Here is a 25,064-nt window from a genome sequence, read left to right as displayed (position 1 = left end):
TGTTCTGCCTGTGGCTGTGGAACCCTGACTTGTTCACCGGACGTGCTATCTTGTCGTGCTGCTGCTCCAGTTTATGCTGTTCTGCCTGCGGCTATGGAACCCTGACCTGTTCACCGGACGTGCTACTTTGTCCTGGACCTGCTGTTTCTCTCTCTCTCTCTCTCTCTCTCTCTCTCTCTCTCTCTCTCTCTCTCTCTCTCTCTCTCTCTCATGCTCCTGCTGTCTCGACCGCTGAATGCTCGGCTATGAAAAGCCAAAAAATGTACTCCTGAGGTGCTGACCTATTTCACCCTCTACAACCACTGTGATTATTATTATTTGACCCTGATGGTCATCTATGAATGTTTGAACATCTTGAAGAATGATCTGGCCTTAACGGCCATCTACTCTTATAGTTTTTCCTAGCCACTGTGCTTCTACATCTGCAATGCTTGCTCTTTGGGGTTTTAGGCTGAGTTTCTGTATAAGGAATTTGTGACATCTGCTGATGTAAAAAGGGTTTTATAAATACATTTTATTTGATTTTGATTTGACTGTTTGTAGGTTAAGGTCTTTCTGAGTCTCTGTTTTGATTTCCTCCAGTGTCATTGCTTTGGGTGTGGCGTGTGCTGTGCCACGAAGTTGACATATTCCTCTGCCACTTTCGCTGCTTGTGTGCTTTCAGCTCTTTGCTGGGAGTGGGTGATGGAACATTTAGTCTGCTGGGTTGTCGGCTCCACACCATTCGATCCAAGCTTTGACCTTGGATTATTCCAGATCCTCTCCAGTGGTTTGTGATCTGTCACCAGAGTGAATGGGTTTCCATATACTGTATGTACAAATGGAAGTGTTCACAACTACATATGATGGATAGTGGTTCACGTTCTGTTTGCGAGTAGCGTGTCTCCACATCACCGAGCATGCAGCTGGAGAATGGCACCCAGTCTCAAAGGGCTGGCGTCCATGATGAGTTCGGATTCCTTTTGTGGATTGAAGTATGACATGGTAGTGTCACTGGTTAATCTGTCTTTTAGCTTCTTCAGCGCTGTTGCTCGATACACAATGATGTCGTCATTCAGGTTTTTCACACCTGCAATGCATTGGCGTGTCTGACAGATAGCATTCTGGAACCCCTCTGCAATTGAGGTAGTGATGAGTGATTAACCGAAATGTCGGTTATTTTTAAATTTTGAAACAACTAATTGACCAACGTTGGTTAAATTACTTGAATTACATTTTGTTTTGTTTTTCTGAGCTCAATGCGTACATTGCACTGCAGTTTCTCTAGAGACAAATCAGATCATGCCTGAACTGTGTGATGTAGTAGGGATTTGTAGTTTCCAACAGGCCAATGTTCTGCATAGTTTAGTGCATAAAAAGTGATCATTAATTACAATGACCATAATCCATTGCGCAGCTACGTGTCGGGTATGTGTTTCTTTTATGCCTGCTACATAAGGGGAAAGAAAAAAGCATGATCAAGAGGGGATACGTAGAGAGCAGTTTCTTCGTGAGGTATCTCTGCCTGAAAATACATGATCTAAGTGATAGATAGTTGGTATTCATAAGTCAGAAAAGTATGCCTTATTTACGTCGAACTACTAAAATAGTGATTTTGTCAGACAGCATAGACAGCAGCTCTATAGAGAGGAAGACTTGAAATGAAATTATAAAGTCATCAAATAAAACAAATGGAATATACACAACAATTTAAATATTTTATTAGAGTAATGTAAAATAACTGATGGTTAATAAGTGATAGGAGTAATGGGCAGTCACTACCATCATGGGACTTTTATGAATTGTTTTATTCTGTGTTCTTACAGCAATGTTCCCCAATCACTGCCCTGGGATCTTTTTCAGACCAGGGGAAAGAGTGCCTCCTACTGGCCCTCCTACACCACTTCCAGCAGCATCTAATCTCCCATCCAGGAACTGACCAGGTCTGACCCTGCTCAGTTTCAGCAGCAAGCCAGCAGTGAGATGCAGGGTGGTATGCTGCAGGCCAAAATACTGGGTGACGACTTGTGGGCAGTGGGTTTCGAACAACAGTGACAAAACATGTATTTAAAAGAATAACATTTTGGGGGGGAAATTATACCACCACCCAAAAGGGCACTTCGGAGATTGGAAGGGAAAAGGGGCATGTGCTCTGCACAGGTAGAACCCTATCTTTGCACGTGTCTGACGTCAAACATAATTAAGTTCAAACCTGAGAGATATGAGTGTCTGTAAATCTATCATCAGAAGGCCTTTTCACATAAAAATGAAGATACATTTTATTGGAATAAAAAATTATAGTCTCGGCCTCCTGAGTGGCACAGCGGTCTAAGGCACTGCACTGTTGCAGTGTCACTACAGCCTGGGGTTCAATCATAAGGCGGTGCACAATTGGCCCAGCGTTGTCCGGGTTAGGGGAGAGTTTGGCTGGGGTGGCTTTACTTGGTTCATTGTGCTATACTGACTCCTTGTGGCGGGCCAGGTGCCTGCAGGCTGACTCTGTTGTCAGTTCAAATGTTGTACCCTACAACATGTGGGAGGGTGCTAAGAAGCGCAGCTTGGTGGGTCATGTTTCAGAGGACGCATGACTTGACCTTCACGTCTCCCGAGCCCGTTTGGGAATTGCAGCAATGAGACAAGATCGAATCATGAAATTGGGAAGAAAAAGGGGGGTGGGGTAAAATTAATAAAATAAAAAATACTAGTCTCACAAAATCAAAACTGAGGTGCATGTTAAAGCTGAAATCCTTGATAGGCACATTTGTTTTTGTTTTGAGGAAACGAGCATCCAGTATTGTGGCAAAAAATATATAATTGTACTCTGCTGTTCTATCGCGAGTGCAATGATGTCCGAGGGGGAAAAAACTGTGTTGGTTGTTTGAAGAAACATCTTTGTTGTTGTAATATTGCAAACGGATGTGACAGTTGCACAGCTATGAATTACAGTTAAGGAAACCTAAAACAGTTATGTTCCTACATCTTTTTAACATATATTATATTTTCAGAACATAATCCAATTAATGAATAGCACTGTTCGGATTTACAGTGTATCATTAGAAGTGTTTAGTAGTCCAATCAAGCTGTTTCCAAAGTTTCCTGATGAGTATGATCAACCCTAGCCCATTCCAAGACGCTAACTACCTTTAGCACCTATTGACAGTAGTATCTTCTTCCTGGGAGACTTGTTAAGAGTCCCGATGCTCGGTCTGATCGTTAACACACATGAGTTGAGGTACAGTTTTGGAAACATAAGGAACTTATCTTTCATATCAGCAAGAAATAATAATAATAAAAAAGGTTAAATTACTACACACCTTTATAGGGTTAGTGTTCCCACATGGCCATATCTCCATGCTTACATCTGTGTGTAAGCATAACAGGAGCTTAACTGGGGAGGAAGTGTAGCGGAAGAGTAGTTTTTCGGCTGGAGGCACACACAGCATATGGATTACATTTTTACATTTTTGTAATTTAACAGCGCTTTTATCCGGAGTGACTTACAGTAGTGAATGCATACATTTTTGGATCTGTGCAAATCTGCTACAGTAAGTGTATTTTTTTTTATTTGAAATATATTTTTCATATCAGCGAAAATGTAAGGGCCATGTTTCAAAAACCGTTTCGCAACCACAAAGACCAGGGAGGTTCTCCAATGCCTCACAGAGAAGGACACTTATTGGTAGATGGGTAAAAATAAAAAAAGCTGAATATCCCTTTGAGCATGGTGAAGTTATTAATTACACTTTGGATGGAGTATCAATACACCCAGTCACTACAAAGACACAGGTATCCTTCCTAACTCAGTTGCCGGAGAGAAAGGAAACCGTTCAGGGATTTCACCTTGAGTCCAATGTAGACTTTAAAACAGTTACAGAGTTTAATAGCTGCGATAAAAAACTGAGGATGGAGCAACAACATTGTAGTTACTCCACAATACTAACCTAATTGACAGTGAAAAGAAGGAAGCCTGTACAGAATAACAATATTCCAAAACATACATCCCGTTTGCAATGAGGCGCTAAAGTAACACTGCGAAAAATGCGGAAAAGAAATAAACTTTATGTCCTGAATAGAAAGCGTTATGTTTGCTTACCAAGATTACATTGAATGTTCCTGAGTGGCGTAGTTACAGTTTTGACTTAAATCGGCTTGAACATCTATGGCAAGACTTGAAAATGGCTGTCTAGCAATGATCAACAACCAACTTAGCAGATCTTTAAGAATTTTGAGAAGAGTATTGGGCAAATATTGTACAATCCAGGTGTGCAAAGCTCTTAGACACTGACCCCGGAAGACTCACAGCTGGTTCTAACATGTATTGACCACAAGTGGTTAAATATTTATCTTACCAAGATATATTAGTGTATATTACCAAGATATATTAACATTTTGTTCCACTTTGACATTACACAGTATTTTGTGTAGATCCTTTGACAAACAAATGACAATTCATTCCATTTTAATCCCACCTTGTAACAAAATGTGGAAGAAGTCAAGGGGTGTGAATACTTTCTGAAGGCATTGTAGTTTATTGACTTCCACTGAAATAGAACAAAGGAGAGTGGGATGTCTCGCTTTCTCTTCCGTCTCTGATGATACCATAGGCATAAGAGGAGGAGTCACCCATTCCAAAGCAAAACTGGCAGTTTCAACAGCATGCTTTAATAGAATGGGTCTGATATGCTGTACATGACCCTCTCCATGTGAGAGGGGTGGGATGAGAGGCCCATAAAAAATTCATGGGAGATGGAAGGAGATGTCACATTGGATTTCCAGCCAGCTGGCTCTGCAGAGACAGGAGAGGGTAGTGAGCTGTGAGCTATGTGTGCAAGGTAACCGTGAACCGGGCCTGGGTAAATTATGGATTGACAGTACTTTAAGGGGTAGCTCACCCACCATGTGAAGTTCTTAAAGGGATAGTTCACTCAAAATAAAATTGGTTTCTTTACATTGGAATCAGTCTACGGACAATGACAGAGTGCAATCCATGCTTAGGTTGTTTTTACCTAGCCACTTTCACCAACTGCTAACCTTAGCATCTAGCACCTTTTTTAACTTGCCAATTCAAGGCTTTTTAACCACAACTATGATACGTTTTGGATGGTCTGTCCTATATGTTTAAACTCGTATTGCATTTTGAGAGTGCCACTTTTGCCTTTGTCCCATTTTATACTTGGTTTTGGCAGTTGTCCATCAGAAATCAGTGGAGCGTCCGTTCTAAGTCAGAGTGGGAGAGAGAGAGTTGGAGTGATCAAGCAATAGCTGTGTGATGCCAGGAGGAGCCACTCAAGATAACCTCATTCTCATGAAATATTTAAAGAATAAAGGAGTACTTAAATGTCAGATGGATCACTGTGGGATTTACTGTAAGGAGTAGGAAATTGTTGCTCATTATCTAACTAAATGAAAGGAAAAGTTAATAGTCAAATGTATATTTACTGTTTAAGGGATGCCCCTCTTCAGATTTCTTAAAAATATAAAATACATTTAAATAAAAGTAGCAAAAATAATGTCCTCAACCATCCAGTAGATACACGAACTTATGGAAAATAAACTGTGCCTCAGACCCGGCCAGAACATTCTTTACAATGATGCTTTACAATGATGCTTGACGAGGTCGCTGTTTTGAAATCGGGTTGATTTAGTATTTTTACACATTTTTAAATGTATTTTATTAATTTGCTTTTCAAATAATCAAATCCATTAAACATTTAATAAAGTTTGTATGGCATAAGTTTCAGATTAGACTTTTACCTTTAGACACTCCAATTTCATCAACACTGCCAGCATGCTGCATTATGCATCAAAGCAGCATGGATTACACAATATGTCAATAAGATATATGATTACAAAACCTGAATCTATAGTTTAATGCCTCTCCTTATGAACAGCTGTGGTCAAGCTGAAAGAAAACCCTGCTTGTTAGCCGAGATATTGTTGAATTCGGTCGTGGGTGAGTCAATCGGGTAGTATAAACAGAGGCAGATCTTCTGACAGACATGGCTTTCACTTCCGCCCCAAATGTAATTAAGCCCAATATCTAGTCATCTCGCTCTTGTATTATTACCGTCCGTGTGGATCATTTGGATGTGCTTAGTTATTACTTACCAGCTCCTAAATATAGCTCTCCCATGGCAGCTAGGCTGTTGAGATGGTCAACAGGCACTTCACAGCAGCCAGCTGTACGTTGTTCTAACACACCACTCTGTCAGGGAGACTTACGTGGATACTACATCACTCAGCAAATTCAGTTTTTTTCCCTGAAAGATTTACTCAATCGAAGACCTTGAAGAATAGCGAACAGCGTGTAATGCTGGTTATTTTTCTTGCAACCAAAGACAGCCTCGACGACATTGAGCCCCCCAGTCAATTAATATTAGCCCCATACCAGTCACACTACTGAAGCGCCATGGGTTGAGACGCTTAAGAGAAAGCTGTGGATGAGATAAAATTTAGTAGGGTGCTATGTTTTTTTTCTCCCGCTACTGTATTTACACGTTGGTTTTTATATATGAGCTGCATACTCAGGTACCTTTTTGTTTTGAGCATAGTAAATTGGCTTTCATAGTCATTATCAAAAAATTATGTCATCGTGGTAACTCAATGTTACAAATTAAGCCTTTTCCTATATTTTAGCAGTATCACCTGACAACCAGGTGCACCACTTTCAGCATCAGGAGCCCTCCTCTTTTCCAATCCCATCCTTCTCCATTGCCTCCGAATGGTCCTTTTGTTGTAATTTTTAACAAATCCAGTCTTGTCTGGGAAGGATCAAGAGCCCTGCAAGAGTCCCACCTTGTATGAATGTCAATCAAAGGTCACTGGAGCAGCAGATACCACACCATATCACTACAATGAAGTTAATGAACAAAATCGTACAGATACACAGGACAGATACTCATCCATCTTTCAAAACGATGTGTCGGTCTATATAATTGAACAGAATGCACACATCACAATGACCAACAAAAATTTGGAGGACCTGGACCACCAATCTGTATTGTATGATTGTTCACTTTACAATCTGGACCTATGTGCCAATAGCTTTGGCATGGACCATCATCCTGTATATGCACTGAGGGCACATAAATGCAGTATGCTTGAGCCCTACTCCAACAGCCTTATTTAAGGGACCACCTACAAGGAACCTTGAGCACCCTTCTCTGTCACCAAGGACACTGATTTGTGTTAAGAGGGTGCTTGCAAGGCCACACAGCTAAATCCCATTGAGTGGGCCATAAAACAGTGCTGTTGGAGTAAAAGGTGCTGAGGTGGGATTGCAATCTCATCAAAAGGTGGTTGTCTGTGACAACCATGAATCTGGATAGGGAACTAGTTTCCTGGGGCACGAGTTAAAAATTCCAAACAGATTAATATTCCAGTCATTACATTGAAAAAAAATCCAATCTCAATTCATGGGATTATTAGTTCTATTCCTTGTTGACCTTTAAGATTTTGCCTGGTAGACCAAACATTTGTTAATTATGATAACCACGCAATTGGATATGAATAAAAACTTCTGTATTTCTATCCACATGACAGTAGCAGAATATATACTGCTCAAAATAATAAAGGGAACACAAAAATAACACATCCTAGATCTGAATGAATGAAATAATCTTATGAAATACTTTTTTCTTTACATAGTTGAATGTGCTGACAACAAAATCACACAAAAATAATCAATGGAAATCCAATTTATCAACCCATGGAGGTCTGGATTTGGAGTCACACTCAAAATTAACATGGAAAACCACACTACAGGCTGATCCAACTTTGATGTAATGTCCTTAAAACAAGTCAAAATGAGGCTCAGTAGTGTGTGTGGCCTCCACGTGCCTGTATGACCTCCCTACAATGCCTGGGCATGCTCCTGATGAGGTGGCGGATGGTCTCCTGAGGGATCTCCTCCCAGACCTGGACTAAAGCATCCGCCAACTCCTGGACAGTGTGTGGTGCAACGTGGCGTTGGTGGATGGAGCGAGACATGATGTCCCAGATGTGCTCAATTGGATTCAGGTCTGGGGAACGGGCGGGCCAGTCCATTGCATCAATGCCTTCCTCTTGCAGGAACTGCTGACACACTCCAGCCACATGAGGTCTAGCATTGTCTTGCATTAGGAGGAACCCAGGGCCAACCGCACCAGCATATGGTCTCACAAGGGGTCTGAAGATCTCATCTCGGTACCTAATGGCAGTCAGGCTACCTCTGGCGAGCACATGGAGGGCTGTGCGGTCCCCCAAAGAAATGCCACCCCACACCATGACTGACCCACCGCCAAACCGGTCATGCTGGAGGATGTTGCACGCAGCAGAACGTTCTCCACGGCGCCTCCAGACTCTGTCACGTCTGTCACGTGCTCAGTGTGAACCTGCTTTCATTTGTGAAGAGCACAGGGCGCCAGTGGCGAATTTGCCAATCTTGGTGTTCTCTGGCAAATGCCAAACGTCCTGCACGGTGTTGGGCTGTAAGCACAACCCCCACCTGCGGACGTCAGGCCCTCATACCACCTTCATGGAGTCTGTTTCTGACCGTTTGAGCAGACACATGCACATTTGTGGCCTGCTGGAGGTCATTTTGCAGGGCTCTGGCAGTGCTCCTCCTGCTCCTCCTTGCACAAAGGTGGAGGTAGCGGTCCTGCTGCTGGGTTGTTGCCCTCCTACGGCCTCCTCCACGTCTCCTGATGTACTGGCCTGTCTCCTGGTAGCGCCTCCATGCTCTGGACACTACGCTGACAGACACAGCAAACCTTCTTGCCACAGCTCGCATTGATGTGCCATCCTGGATGAGCTGCACTACCTGAGCCACTTGTGTGGGTTGTAGACGCCGTCTCATGCTACCACTAGTGTGAAAGCACCGCCAGCATTCAAAAGTGACCAAAACATCAGCCAGGAAGCATAGGAACTGAGAAGTGGTCTGTGGTCCCCACCTGTAGAACCACTCCTTTATTGGGGGTGTCTTGCTAATTGCCTATAATTTCCACCTGTTGTCTATTCCATTTGCACAACAGCATGTGAACTTTATTGTCAATCAGTGTTGCTTCCTAAGTGGACAGTTTGATTTCACAGAAGTGTGACTGACTTGGAGTTACATTGTGTTGTTTAAGTCTTCCCTTTATTTTTTTGAGCAGTGTATTTAATGTCCAAGTGTCGGTGGAAATGGGTTTACATATTTTAAACCTACTCGCTCAGCACATACATTTTCCACAACAAAACCAGTCATAATGTAACACTACATTGAAATATTGGCCACACAAAACATTGCAAAAAACGTTGTATCCACAGTGTCATGAATTTAAAAAAAAAACATTTATTTAGTGCCTCAGAAATGATACAGCACATACTGGTTACAAAAATAATGAATATCCACAGGTTCATACTGGTTCAGTCAATACACAACAGTAGCACTATAGCCAAGATAGTCTCAGAAATTAATCAACGCAAGGCTACTTATTAAGACACTACAAAGTGTCTTAATAAAATACATCTGGGTTTCCTCAACCATCACAGTCAGCAGTCACTCCAATAGAGATTAGCACCAAATTGAGCTCAAAACATTTTCAAACCCCAATGGTAGGTTATTATCAACAGGATTATATTTTTTGATTAAAAGCAAAATTGACCCTTACATCAAATTTGTCTCAGCATCTGCTTTACGGTTACGAAAGACCTTGTAACTTGCGTCTTGGATATGAGTATGGTGAATTTAGTGTAGGCTATGCCCAATGAGGACATATAAAACAATGTTCACCAAATGTAAAATGGTAAGTAGACATGTACAGTAAACCTCTACAGATGTTGGAATTAGTCATATTTATTCTAAGAGTCATCATATATTTCCTTAGTCTTATTTACTTATTTTTAAAAGTATCTTGACATCAAAGCATAATCTCTTTTGACATGCATTTCAAAAACCACACACTCCTTTTCGCAACGTACAGTTTTCCATATTAGGTTAGAAACACCCTCACCTGTGTAAATGTATGAAATAGTCCGTGAAAAAGTGCTGACTACAATATGGATTAAGGCATTTTTCATGTGTTGTTACTATTCCAAATCAAATTGTGTTCTAACATAACTTCATTTAAAAATAAATATCTATTATCTTCTTTAATTCTTAAAATATCATTTAAAAGGTTGCTGTACCCTTTAGTACACTACAAGCCTTAAATGGAATGAAAATAAAACAAACATTTGGAAAATGGTACATTAAAATGGTTGAATAAACCAAATTTAAAGACAGCTTCAAAAGTAACATAAAATCAGGAATAAAATAAAACTCAAACAGACATATCATATACAAACTTATTTTTTTACGCATACAATTAAAAAAATGCTGCCGCAGTTAGCTTCTCTTCTCTTGTTCAACCCCTTGGAAAATATGTGCCAATGCCCCGAGAAAAAGGCAAACACCTCTCTGTTCGACCCGTCTCTTTGGCATTATGGAAGGGATGGAGAAGACAATGGGAAACTTCTCTGCCAGGCGAGCGCTGCAGACCCAGTTCGAAAGATGTCATATATTTAGGGGCAGAGGGAGGAGGAATGGGCCTGTTTGTACACTTGTAATGCCTTTACTTGGACCAAAGTGACAGGGATGGTTTTTTAAATTATTTTTTGGAGTGTGAGAGATAGCTGTTCTCGATACACAGCACTATGTAGGAGCTAGAGCAACTGCTGGGCAACTGTTGTAGGAGCTGGCCGGACTGCAGTGAGGACGCTAGGCCTGTCACTGCGCGGTCTCCTGCCCTCCATGTCTCACAGTAGTTGTCAGTCTGGCGGTGACCCTCGTTGCTAGAGCCGTGCCAGACCATTTTTTCAGGCCTGAAGGGAAACAAATCGAAGGAAATTATGTTAATCACCTTAAGTACATCACCTTATTAGACACATTTTATAAAAAAAATCAATCCAGTTAACAGTGATAATACAGTGCCTTCATGACACTGTTATAAGCAGTATGGCATAAGCCCTGTCATATCATACATACATAGACTACCACTTAAGCTACCACACTTTATAAAAAATGTTTTTGCTTATGGCGACACTCATTATGACTTAGATAAAAAAATTGCAAATTCTCTATAACAGCCAAATAGAGAATGTCCCATCGAATAAGGTGCTGTTTACATTGAGAAATTAAGAAGCTTTACATGTGCATAATTTAAGGTTAGACCATACAGTGTTAAAAGGTATTCAACTCTATTAGAGTCAAACATTTCAGAGAGAGTTGATATTGTAAAACAAAAGGTAACACTCTACAGTGTTAAAAGGTAGTCAACTATTAGAATAAAATGAATGACTCTGGTGGAATAGATTGTTAACACTACACCATTGCGAATGAATGCAACAATAACAGGTGTTGGCAAACACTTTAAAAAGTGTAACATTTACTCTGTGTAGTATAATAATATAGATAATTTGCTTTGCTAGCTAGCTTCAGGGACTTTGTAGATTTAACACTATTAGAGTTGATTTAACACTGGAGGTGTTACTGTGTAGCTGTGTCTGAAAGGCAACCACTCACCATGCACTGTCCCTAAGGATATCTCTGCCATCAAAGGAGTAGATTGGTGCATTTTCCTTCATCCTGCCCCCAGTCTTACTGAACATAGACTCCCAGCTATTAAACAGCACTTGGTCCTAAAGGGAGAGAGCATATATGTTTGTCAGCAAGAGAAACAAGGTTAAAATGAAAACCCATGGCAGCATTTCATTACTTATTTGATGCTGAACAGTGTTGGATTGAAACATTCTCTAGAATTTCATGAAATGCTAATGAATAGGTTACTTCACAAAACGCAATGTCAATTTGGTGTCAGAAGTGGGATCCCACAGTCTAGACTTGTGCTTTCAGTAGTATGTTTACACACCCTCAGGTTTATGATGGGGAGGCTGTCTCTGTCGGACTTGCGAACAATGCTGTAGAGGTCCTGGAGCTTGGAGGACAAGAAAGCCCTGAAGGTGCCCTTCAGGCCCACAGCACGAGCCTGCTGGAAACACAGGAAGTCTGACCCACGAATACCCCGCATGTTGCCCACTTGGGGCATGTTCAGGGCAATCAGGTGGAGCTGAACAGAAAAGAGAGATGAGTTATAAAAACAGCTCAGGTCAACACACACTATTTAGATGAGACCATTTTAACAATACATACTTTCGCCGAAGGCACATTAAATGATGATAAAGGTACTCACTCCTGGCCCTGATGTGTGCAAGTGACCGGCAGGCTGGGGAACAGGAAGGGGAATGGGTCTTCGCTGGGGGGTGACCGGGAATTGGCTTTCAGGCTGGGTGGGATACCTGTTCTCAGGCTGCACATGGCTGTAGCGGCCATCTGTCTGAGGGGGGTACCTAGCGTCAGTCTGAGGGGGGTATCTGGGGTCATACAGAGGGGGATATCTGGGGTCGGGGTTGCGGTTTTCGGGTTTGGCAGGCCTGGGGATCTCCACAGGCTTGCGAGGAGGAGGCTTGATGTGGTGGGTGGCGGAACCGCCTTGGGAGAAGTGTTCAGCTCCATTGTTGGCCGAGTGATCCTGGGACTGGGGGTAGTTGACGACAGGGGGAGGCTGGACTGCCGCTACTTCGTTGTCCTGAAGATTAAGAGCTTTATTTATTTGACATGAAAAGTCGTACTTGATTTTATGACTATGACTTTGTTTCCTCAAATATATCAATAGCTATTCATTAAATAAGTTGATACATTTTCTCTCTTTCATTTACACATTTTTCTATTGATAGAACAACTTACCAGATCTCTGTAGAAGGGACTGTAGTCACCGAGCTGAAAAACAATAAGCATATGAAAAAAGTACATACATTTGAGTTGTGTTTTTCTAAGTTTCTTTTAGTCTGCACTCTAACTTTTTGAATGTGCATCTCCAACTTCTTCCTACCTTACGAACACATTTCTCATATGAAAGAAAAATGTATGACTGTACCAGGACTTGTTTGAATCCATCGCGGACTCGGATGTAGAGATCTGTTTTGTCGACAATGTAGATGAGGGTGCCCTCCGACTGGCGTCTTGCAGTAGCAATCATGGTGTCATATGACCTCAAAACTGTCACCTGGGGAGACCAGTAAATATTATAGTACATATACAAGACTACATACATCAATCAGACAAACAACCAGTGAATCCTATTAGTTATGATGAATACATTCACTTTTGACCAATGCAAAATACAGTACACCTTTACAATCTTTGAATCGGCTTTTTTTCTGAGGTTCCTCCACTGAATCCACTTAACTAAATAGATCAATCTCTGGTTTATGGTACATATACAGCGCATTCAGAAAGTATTCCTACCCCTGGATTTATTCCACATGTTGTTGTGTTACAGCCTGAAGTGAAAATGGGTTATATCTTCTTTTTTTCCTTCACCCATTTACACACAATAGCCCATAATGACAAACTGAAAACATGTTTTTTTTTAATTTTTGCAAATTTTTTGAAAATGAAATACAGAAATATGTAATTTACCTAAGTATTCACACCCCTGAGTCAATAGTTTGTAGAAGCACCTTTGGCAGCGATTACACCTGTGAGTCTTTCTGGGTATGTCTCTAAGAGCTTTCCACACCGGGATTGCGCAACATAGGGCCCATTATTATTTTAATTTTTTTTCAAGCTCTGTCAAATTGGTTGTTGATCATTGCTAGACAACCATTTTTTACGTCAAACTGTAACTCGTCAAAACTGTTCCTTGGTAAGCAAGTCCAGTGTAGGTTTGACCTTGTGTGGTTATTGTCCAGCTGAAAGGTGAATTCATCTCCCATTGTCTGCTGTAAAGCAGGCTGAACCAGGTTTTCTTCTAGGATTTTGCCTGTGCTTAGCTCCATTCCGTTGATATTTTATAATGAAAAACTCGCCAGTCCTTAACGATTACAAGCATACCCATATCATGATGCAGTCACCACTATGCTCAGTAATGGGTTGTATTGGATTTGCCCCAAACATAACACTTTGTGACATAACACTATAATAAAGTTAATTGCTTTGTCACATTTTTTTTGCAAACAGGACGCATGTTTTGAAATATTTGTATTCTGTACAGGCTTCCTTCTTTTCACTCTGTCAATTAGGATAGTATTGTTGAATAGCTATAATGTTGTTGATCCAACCTCAGTTGTCTCCTATCACAACCATTAAACTCTAACTGTTTTAAAGTCACTCATGGTGAAATCCCTGAGCGGTTTCCTACCTCTCTGGCAACTTTGTTAGGAAGGACGCCTGTATCTTTGTAGTGACTGGGTGTATTGATACACTATCCAAAGTGTAATTAATAACTTCACCATGCTGAAAGGGATATTCAATGTCTGCTTTTTTTTTTACCTATCCACCAATAGGTGCCCTTCTTTGCGAGGCAATGGAAAACATCCCTGATCTTTATGGTTGAATCTTTGTTTGAAATTCACTGTTCGACTGAAGGATCTTACAGATACAGTGCATTCAGAAAGTACTCAGACCCCTTGACTTTTTCCATATTTTGTAATGTTACAGCCTTATCTAAAATTGATTAAATTATTTGTTTTCCTCAATCTACACACAGTACCCCATAATGACAAAGTGAAAACAGGTTTTTAGAAATACCATATTTACATAAGTATTCAGACCCTTTGCTACGAGATTCGAAATTGAGCTCAGGTTTCCATTGACCATCCTTGAGATGTTTCTACAACTTCATTGGAGTCCACCTGTGGTAAAGTCAATTGATTGGACATGATTTGGAAAGGCACACACGTGTATATATAAGGTCTCACAGTTGACACTGCATGTCAGAGCAAAAACCAAGCCATTAGGTCGAAGGAATTGTCCGTAGAGCTAGAGCTCCGAGACAGGATTGTGTCGAGGCACAGATCTGAAGGGTACCAGAAAATGACTGCAGCATTGAAGGTCCCCAAGAACACACTGGCCTACATCGTTCCTAAATGGAAGAGGTGTGTAACCACCAAGACTCTTCCTTGAGTTGGCCGCCTGGCCAAACTGAGCAATTGGCTGAGAAGGGCCTTGGTCAGGGAGGTGACCAAGAACCTGATGGTCACTCTTAGAGATCTTCAGAGTTCCTCTGTGGAGATGGGAGAACCTTCCAGAAGGACAACCATCTCTGCAGCACTCCATTAATCAGGCCTTTATGGTAGAGTGGCCAGACAGAAGCCCCTCAGTAAAATGCAAATGTCGGCCATCTTGGAGTTTGCCAAAAGGCACCTAAAGGACTCTCAGACCGATGAAACCAAGATTGAACTCTTTGGCCTGAATTCCAAGCGTCACATATGGAGGAAATCTGGCACCATCCCTACGGTGAAGCATGATGGTGGCAGAATCATGCTGTGGGGATGTTTTTCAGCGGCAAGGACTGGGAGACTAGTCAGGATCTAGGCAAAGATGAACGGAGCAAAGTACAGAGAGATCCTTGATGAAAACCTGCTCCAGAGCTCTCAGTACCTCAGACTGGGGCGAAGGTTCACCTTCCAACAGGACAATGACCTGTTGGGGACAAGTCTCTGAATGTCCTTGAGTGGCCCAGCCAGAGCCTGGATTTAAACCTGATCGATCATCTCTGGAGAGACCTGAAAATAGCTGTGCAGCAACGCTCCCCATCCAACCTGACAGAGTTTGAGAGGATCTGCAGAGAAGAATGAGCGAAACTCCCCAAATACAGGTGTGCCAAGCTTGCAGCGTCACACCCAAGAAGACTCAAGGCTGTAATCGCTGCCAAAGGTGCTTCAACAAAGTACGGAGTAAAGGGTCTCAATACTTATGTAAATGTAATATATATTTTTTATATAAATTAGCAAAAATGATAAAAACCTGCTTTTGCTTTGTCATTATGTGGTATTGTGTGTAGATTGAATAGGGAAAAAAACGATTTAATCAATTATAGAATAAGGCTGTAACCTAACAAAATTTAGAAAAAGTGAAGGGGTCTGAATACTTTCCAAAGGCACTGTAGATTGCTAAATAGCTGGGAAGAGATTCCCATACTGATTCAATGGCGCATGGTTTATGAGCTGATACACAAAACGACGCCGGATTCAAATGTGTAATTATAAATAATTCTTGCAACCAATAGAACTTACTGTCAAGTTACCATGTTAGCTAGCTATGTAACATGACTGAAAAACAAACCAATAATTAGCGACTCGGGATTAGTTTAAAAAGTTTTGTGAAAATAAATAAAATTTGTGTGAATCCCAATAGAAAGAAAAAAAGGGATCTCTGGAAATATGGGTCATATTTTTTTTGTTAACCATTTAGGCTTGAGACAAGTTGTTCAATTGGGATTCTCAAGCATTTTATATAATTAGACAAACCATGTGGCGGGAAGTGTCGCGGGCCGTTTTAAACTAATCCCGGGTTGCTACTTATTGGTTTGATAAACAACTTTGTTCAGTCATGTTACCTAGCTAGCTAACCTGGTAACTTGACAGTAGGTCTAGGCAAATTTGATTGCCACAGGAATATATGAAAAGGGTCTTGCAGCATGCCTGTCACGAAACGTTGCTCCATTTTCCCTCTCTGGCACTCAGAGGCTGCATGACAATGAACTTGCACAGTCTACTCAGATTGGCCTGTACTCTTGGTTATAAAAGGTGATGAAATTATACAATGTACCAACATTACTCGCTGTGCGCGGTAATCCAATGTAACAAATGTACAAATCTAACCACAGAAGATGCATCAGGGTCTACATTTCCCGCTGGCTGATTACAGCTGCCACACATGATATGCGCATGAAAATGAAGTGGATATTATTGGACCTGCGCATACAAGAGACTAGTGGCTGTTGCTTAAATTCAACTGAATTTATAAACAAAACTGTCTTTTTAAATGCCAGCGGGTTCTTTAGATCGGTAGGGCTAAAAAATGTGGTAGTATCATATGGAACAGTACTACGGTATTGGTATCATAAGTATCATGACGTTTTGGTACCGTGATATTACCATGGTACTGGTATACCATGCAACACTAATAGAAATGTGTTATTTGTTCACTCGTGTTCCCTTTATCTAATATTAGGTTTTGGTTGACGATCTGATAACGTTCAGTGTAAAAAATAAACAAATATAAAGAAAAACAAATACTGTATGACAGACCGTGGGATGACCACTTACCCCTGAAGTGTGACCAGGAGTTCCAGGTGGTCCAGCAGGTCCGGGGGGGCCAGGAATATTGATGGCTGTGATGAAGAAAAAAATAAATGATGACGATATGATATGATATACACTGAGTGTACAGAACATTAGGAACAACTTCCTAATATTGACTATTGTGACATTGTGTTTGTCACTGGTTAGGAAACTCACAGTGGTTAGGTCTATAGGCCCCTGGTAGTGAGGGGGACCCTGGGGGCCCGGGAGGACCTGGTGGGCCTGGGATTCCTGGCCGCCCGTCGTAGCCGATCCCGGGGGAGCCTGGTGGGCCCTGGGGACCAGGGAGGCCCATGATTGAATCTCCCTTTGGACCCTGTGATAAAAAAAGGAAAATAACATCTAACTTTACTTGTGCCACATTCATTATAAGGCTCTCTTTACATTTTTGTTAGCGAAACAAGACCGATATTGTAAGGTGTCTTAATGACTGATATAAGGTTGTGACAAGTTCTTTTTACGTCCTCTCAATTTCGTACCATAAGTCCTGGGTTTCCAGGGGGTCCTGGTGGGCCTTGTTGTCCTCTAAAACGGGGGTCATAATAGCCACCACTTGGCTCTCCCTTCTCCCCCTTCACGCCTGAATCCCCACGCTCTCCTTTCAGGTCATTCTGCAAAGACAAACATCTATTAATGCTCTGTCCTGTCAAACTTACCCATCTTCTTAAGGATGATAGGATTATGTAGGAATAGGATAATAGAATTTCACTTCTTGTTAGGTTTTTAGGTTAATTGAAGATGAGAGTGCGGAATCTGGACTGGCAGTAGAGGGCTCTTTACACCAAATCAGAGCGGTGAGAGAAATAGAAAGACAAAATACAAAGAGATGACTGAAAACCAGATACATTTTTATTGGAGAAGAACTCTCTAAGGCTAGATTAAAAATTCAACAGCGATGTAGTGGAGGATAAATGTTTGTAAACGTTGTTTAGGCACCTCTTTATTCTGTGAATATCTTTTAAACACATGTTCAGCCAAATTAGTGCTTTTTGCATGAACGTTTACGCCATCTGAACCAGTGTTCCAAAATGTACAAACCTACTATTTTAGCTACTAAATCCCTGTATGTAATGCATACTGTAGTACTATTAATGGTAATACTGTACCTTGAATGTGAATATGTCTAAGTTAGAGGCTACACCTGGAAATACAAATAAAAAAATCACAAAAAGCATACAGGTTGAATTGTAGCCTTAAGATAAAACCAAGTGGTTGTTTTATCCCTGTGCTGTATTGAGACATAAAAGTCTTACCTGGCGTTCCTGGGAGACCTTGAGCTCCGTGATCACCTTTCTCCCCCTTTGTCGCTACAAAAAACAGAGAACATGTGAAGAATATACACAGTTTAGAAAATAAACATGGAAACATTTCTATTAGAAATAAATATAATTTGTATCACTGTATTGTAATGGTTGTATGCACTACCCATGCCCAATGGCAGTCAAATGTAACTTTTTTACGGGGCTAATGGAATGGTTAGCCTTACATTAAAACAGAATGGATTTCGAAGTCTAAATTAATGTAACTTTTTTATGGGGCTAATGGAATGGTTAGCCTTACATTAAAACAGAATGGATTTCAAAGTCTAAATTAAACCTTGACAGCGCTATTTTGATGTTCCAGTTTTTTTAATCAGTAAATTCCCCAAATCTAGGTGCTTTTTATGAAAGCATTGGCCTAATCTCTTGACAGTAGATTAATCATGAATCCCTCTTTCTTCAATAGCTGACTACAATTGAAGGTTGATGGGGAACTGTTTATGTCTCTTTAAAGAATAAAAACTGTCTCTTCATTTTCATTGACTGCTGGGTATGCTCATGTGCCAAATTTAATCCTCTGTCTTCAAGATGTATTGTGTTTGACGTAAAAACAACAAATCATTGTCAGCATACCTGGATAACTCCTTGAGGCGTCATATCCCTGCAGCAAATGGGAAATTACACATTAAAGTATTCTCCAGTATCTTGCACACAAACATGATATCTTGTTTCTTATTCCTAGATGAAGATGGCATTATAGATTTTTTTGTGGCCAATGGCATCGATGGAACAGTTGAAGTCAGAAGTTTGCATACACCTTAGCCAAATACATTTAAACTCAGTTTATCACAATTCCTGACATGTAATCCTAGTAAGAATTCCCTGTTTTAGGTCAATTAGGATCACCACTTTATTTTAAGAATGTGAAATGGAAGAATAATAGGAGAGAGAATTATTTATTTCAGATTTTATTTCTTTCATCACATCCCCAGTGGGTCAGAAGTTTACATACACTCAATTAGTATTTGGTAGCATTGCCTTTAAATTGTTTAACTTGGGTCAAATATTTCAGGTAGCCTTCCACAAGCTTCTCACAATAAGTTGGGTGAATTTTGTCCCATTCCTCCTGACAGAGCTGGTGTAACTGAGTCAGGTTTGTAGGCCTCCTTGCTCGAACACGCTTTTTCAGTTCTGGCCACAAATTTTCTATAGAATTGAGGTCAGGGCTTTGTGATGGCCACTCCAATACCTTGACTTTGTTGTCCTTAAGACATTTAGCCACAACTTTGGAAGTATGCTTGAGGTCATTGTCCATTGGAAGACCCATTTGCGACCAAGCTTTAACTTCCTGACTGATGTCTTGAGATGTTGCTTCAATATATCCACATAATTTTCCTCCCTCATGATGGCATCTATTTTGTGAAGTGCACCAGTCCCTCCTGCAGCAAAGCACCCCCACAACATGATGCTGCCACCCCCGTGCTTCACGGTTGGGATGGTGCTCTTCGGGTTGCAAACCTCCACCTTTTTCCTCCAAACATAACAATGGTCATTATGGCCAAACAGTTCTATTTTTGTTTCATCAGACCAGAGAACATTTCTCCAAAAGGTAGGATCTTTGTCCCCATGTGCAGTTGCAAACCGTAGTCTGGCTTTTTATTGGCGGTTTTGGAGCAGTGGCTTCTTCCTTGCTGAGCAACCTTTCAGGTTGTAGGACTCGTTTTACTGTGGATATAGATACTTTTGTACCTGTTTCCTACAGCATCTTCACAAGGTCCTTTGCTGTTGTTTTCTAGGAGACAGAACGCGTCTCCTTCCTGAGCGGTATGACGGCTGTGTGATCCCATGGTGTTTATACTTGCGTACTATTGTTTGTACAGATGAACGTGGTACCTTCAGGCATTTGGAAATTGCTCCCAAAGATGAACCAGACTTGTGGAGGTCTACAATTTCTTTTCTGAGGTCTTGGCTGATTTATTTTGATTTTCACATGATGTCAAGCAAAGAGGCACTGAGTTTGAAGGTAGGGCTTGAAATACATCCACAGGTACACCTCCAATTGACTCAAATGATGTCAATTAGCCTATCAGAAGCTTCTAAAGCCAATACATAATTTTCTGGAATTTTCCAAGCAGTTTAAAGGCACAGTCAACTTAGTGTATGTAAACTTCTGACCCACTGGAATTGTGATACAGTGAATTATAAGTAAAATAATCTGTCTGTAAACAATTGTCGGAAAAATGACTTGTGTCATGCACAAAGTAGATGTCCTAACCGACTTGCCAAAACTATAGTTTGTTAACAAGAAATTTGTGGAGTGGTTGAAAAACGAGTTTTAATGACTAACCTAAGTGTATGTAAACTTCCGACTTCAACTGTATATGATCTTCAGGGTTGTGTTCATTAGGGCATACACTGCTTAGGGCATATTGTTGCTTATTAGACAAGTCAAAGTTGTCTCTCCCTGTGTCAGTCTTCCATTTGGTGCTGAATTAACAAAACCCTGGTTTTGGGAATAAGGATTCTGATAAACTCACGTTGAAGCGGTCCACAGGCACAGCTGGTCCAGGTGGTCCTGGGGGCCCGGGTGGGCCTGGGACACCCTGAAAAGAGATGACATTAGTCAGTGCACTTCCATTGGATTGTAAATCGGCCCAGTGCATTGTTATATGCACATGTCACACTTACTGGGTAGCCAAATCCGGCACCTGTGGATGGCTCTCCTTTTTCACCCTTGTAACCGTTTACACCAGGACGACCCTGTAGGAAACAGACATGGACAGTTAGATACTACACAGGCCTTACACAAGGAGCATTCACTAGAGATAATAATAGCAGTAATAATAATTACAAGAGATAATACTAGTAGTAGTAGTAGTATTAGTATAAGTAGTAGTAGTTGTTGTAGCATTCCGTACTTACTTTCCATAATTACACTCAAACTGGCAATAGATGTTATGTACATTTTGACTTATTCCACAGCTGCTCAAGGAAAAGAAACATCTGTATCTCTTAAATTGATGTCACACGAAGCAATCTGGATGCAATTTATGTTGCTTGCAACAAAGTTGCATCCAGGTAGCTCTATGTCTCGCTCCATGTCTCCGTTCCAAAATTGCCTGCAACTGACGGTATTCAGTATCCAATCAGTGAGCAGAAAAAAGTTTATATGATTCGTTGATATCGTTCCAATCGGAAATCCGTCCCAGTTGCCATGTCAACACAGCTGTCAGTGCTGCAGCCAATAGCGACAAAAAATACATGACAAATGGGAAATTTATGAACCAGGGGTGGTTTGAATATACAGTACCAGTCAAGAGTTTTGACACACCTACTCATTCAAGGGTTTTTCTTGAATTTTACTATTTTTTACATTGTAGAATAATAGGAAGACATCACAACTATGAAATAACACATATGGAATCATGTAGTAACCAAAAAAGTGTTAAACAAATCAAAATATATTTTAGATTTTACATTCTTCAAAGTTGCCACCCTTTGCCTTGATGACAGCTTTGCACACCCTTGGCATTCTCTCAACCAGCTTCATGAGGTAGTCACCTGGAATGCATTTCAATTAACAGGTGTGCCTTGTTAAAAGTTAATTTGTGGAATTTATTTCCTTCTTAATGCGTTTGAGCCAATCAGTTGTGACAAGGTAGGGGTTGTATACAGAAGATAGCCCTTTTTGAGTGGTACTGTATATATATATATATATATATTTGTGTTTAAAAAAAAGAAATGTGGGGGGGACTTAATATACTTCTAAATGACTAAAACCAAATCGAAACTGTGTTGAAATGATAATGGACCAACATTAATACAGTTTTTTGACTGTGTCCAGCTCACTAATAATCACTGAAATGAAAGCTAGACAGTCAGGGAGCATAGGAAATTGGATAAAGGTTTTTTATCCATCGTCTTTGGCGGTGAGGAAATACGAGAGACCAAATGCGGCCGCGGGGGCAAAATGAGTTTGACACCCCTGATATAAACAAATCTAGACACCCTGGCTAGTCATGGTTTATGTACAGTATATGGTCTGGCAGTCAATAAAGGTAATTTTATAAGTGAAACCAGACGTTTCTCTGTCCAGTTTTAACTGAAAATGTCTAACATGAACTGCATTAGCTAGCTCGTCGCTAGCGTGGTTAGCTTACTTGCTTGAGGTGATGTCACAAGCAATTTGCATCTGCAACAGAAATTACATCCATATTGCTTTGTGTGACACTGCTACCGTCACGCTACTGAGACCCTACTGTAATTGTAAAGTTAGAAATTTAGCTCCAGTACTTACAGGTCTTCCGGGCATTCCAAATTCACCCTTTATCCCAGAAGGTCCATACTGCCCCTGCACAAACAACACATCAATAATGTGACAAAAACAAAAACATTTTTATCCGTTCGACAGGGGTGGATTTTTGTTTAGTTTTGTGTTTTTGTTTTTTTAAATGATGATTGCCAAATCATTTTCTAGGTACGTGATGTCACCGAGTAATAATTAAGCTTCACATATTATTCTAAATTCCTGAATTGCATGCAAAATCTGTTTTTTTTCTCAACTATAAAAATAATGCTTCTTTACAGGACAAGGATTGTCCTGACTTTCAATGCCTGAATTGCTTCACCTTGCTTTTCTGGTTGGCTGGCAAGTTTCACCATCCAATTATTTCAGAGTGCAGGAGTTTCACCATGGCACGGACCATGGCAATACGTTGCCGCATGACAATTATTAGAATATGGCAAATATGTAAGGGATAATCAACGAGGGGTTATGCGCTCTATGGAAAATAATAAATGACGTGGACGGTGTGTGGAACTAACCTTCCATGGAACTGCATTATTTTCCAGAGAATGCATAGAGCCCCTTTTCTACCATGGCTATAATTTAACACATTTGTTCAACAGTGTTCAACATCCACTGAAGTAGCTAGCAAGTTTACTAGATAGCTACAGTAGTTTCCTTGGTAACCAAACAGACAGACTTGCTAATTTAGCTAACCAATCATCACCATCAGTCCTAGCTTGCTATTATGGAAATCGAATTCAACAATGCCAATAATGTTTTTATATTTGACTTTTGCTTTCAAAAGCAGCTCAAACATGCACAGATGAATGTGCAAGTAGAGATACTGGGGTGCAAAGGAACCAAAAAAATATATAACAATATGGGGATGAGGTAGTTGGTTGGGCTATTTACAGATGGGCTATGTACAGGTGCAATGATCTGTAAGCTGCTTTGACAGCTGATTAAAGTTAGTGAGGGAGATACGAGTCTCCAGCTTCAGTGATTTTTGCAGTTCGTTTCAGTAATAGGCAGCAGAGAACTGGAAGGAAAGGCGGCCAGATGAGGAATTGGCTTTGGGGATGACCAGTGAAATATACCTGCTGGAGCGCATGCTATGGGTGGGTGCTGCTATGGTGACCAGTGAGCTGAGATAAGACGGGGCTTTACCTAGCAAAGACTTATAGATGACCTGGAGCCAGTGGGTTTGGCGACGAGTATGAAGCGAGGGCCAGCCAACGAGAGCATACAGGTCACAGTGGTGGGTAGTATATGGGGCTTTGGTGATAAAATGGATGGCACTGTGATAGACTGCATACAATTTGCTGAGTAGAGTGTTGGAGGCTATTTTGTAACTGACATCGCCAAAGTCAAGGATCGGTAGGATGGTCAGTTTTACGAGGGTATGTTTGGCAGCATGAGTGAAGGATGCTTTGTTGCGAAATAGGAAGCCGATTCTAGATTTAATTTCGGATTGGAGATGCTTAATGTGAGTCTGAAAGGAGAGTTTACAGTCTAACCAGACACTTAGGTATTTGTAGTTGTCCACATATATAAGTCAGAACTGTCCAGAGTAGTGAAGCTAGATGGGAGGGCAGGTGCGGGCAGCAATCGGTTGAAGAGCATGCATTTAGTTTTACTTGCATTTAAGAGCAGTTGGAGGCCAAGGAAGGAGTGTTGTATGGAATTGAAGCTCATCTGGAGATTAGTTAACACAGAGTCCAAAGATGGGCCAAAAGTATACAGAATGGTGTCGTCTGCGTAGAGGTAGATCAGAGAATCACCAGCAGCAAGAGTGACATTGATGTATACAGAGAAAAGAGTCGGCCTGAGAATTGAACCCTGTGGCACCCCCATAGAAACTGCCAGAGGTCCGGACAACAGGCACCCCCGATTTGACACACTGAACTCTATCAGAGAAGTAGTTGGTAAACCAGGCGAGGCAATCATTTGTGAAACCAAGGCTGTTGAGTCTGCCGATAAGAATGATTGACAGAGTCGACAGCCTTGGCCAGGTCGATCAATACGGCTGCATAGTATTGTCTTTTATCGATGGCGGTTATGATGTCATTTAGGACCTTGAGCATGGCTGAGGTGCACCCATGACCAGCTCGGAAACCAGATTGCATAGCGGAGAAGGTACGGTGGGATTCGAAATGGTCGGTGATCTGTTTGTTAACTTGGCTTTCGAAGACCTTAGAAAGGCGGGGTAGGATAGATATAGGTCTGTAACAGTTTGGGTCTAGGGTATCTCCCCCTTTGAAGAGGGGGATGACCGCGGCAGCTTTCCAATCTTTGGGGATCTCAGACGATAAGAGAGAGAGGTTGAACAGGCTAGTAATAGGGGTTGCAACAATTGCTGCGGCTAATTTTAGAAAGAGAGGGTCCAGATTGTC

The 25,064-nt window shown here is 41.1% G+C and overlaps 1 protein-coding gene across 3 annotated transcripts in view; it reads right to left on the bottom strand.

Annotated features, from left to right (window-relative positions):
- Positions 1-9,269: 9,269 nt before the first annotated feature.
- LOC115156202 (collagen alpha-1(XVIII) chain) overlaps positions 9,270-25,064 on the bottom strand; it is a 202,118-nt gene continuing 186,323 nt past the window's right edge. For all 3 annotated transcript variants that reach the window (XM_029703583.1, XM_029703582.1, XM_029703581.1), the window contains 15 exons: positions 22,681-22,734; positions 21,072-21,143; positions 20,921-20,986; positions 19,017-19,044; positions 18,378-18,431; positions 18,231-18,265; positions 17,604-17,735; positions 17,281-17,440; positions 17,089-17,153; positions 12,912-13,040; positions 12,722-12,754; positions 12,168-12,563; positions 11,847-12,044; positions 11,501-11,616; positions 9,270-10,800 (listed from right to left, as the gene is read on the bottom strand). In XM_029703583.1, coding sequence (XP_029559443.1) covers positions 10,587-10,800; positions 11,501-11,616; positions 11,847-12,044; positions 12,168-12,563; positions 12,722-12,754; positions 12,912-13,040; positions 17,089-17,153; positions 17,281-17,440; positions 17,604-17,735; positions 18,231-18,265; positions 18,378-18,431; positions 19,017-19,044; positions 20,921-20,986; positions 21,072-21,143; positions 22,681-22,734 — 1,752 coding nt within the window. In that variant the 3' untranslated portion in view covers positions 9,270-10,586. The remainder of the gene's footprint in view (positions 10,801-11,500; positions 11,617-11,846; positions 12,045-12,167; positions 12,564-12,721; positions 12,755-12,911; positions 13,041-17,088; positions 17,154-17,280; positions 17,441-17,603; positions 17,736-18,230; positions 18,266-18,377; positions 18,432-19,016; positions 19,045-20,920; positions 20,987-21,071; positions 21,144-22,680; positions 22,735-25,064) is intronic.

This window comes from Salmo trutta, chromosome 20, assembly GCF_901001165.1.
Source record: "Salmo trutta chromosome 20, fSalTru1.1, whole genome shotgun sequence".
In the NCBI taxonomy this organism is placed as follows: domain Eukaryota; kingdom Metazoa; phylum Chordata; class Actinopteri; order Salmoniformes; family Salmonidae; genus Salmo; species Salmo trutta.
This window is presented reverse-complemented; position numbering and strand designations above follow the sequence as displayed.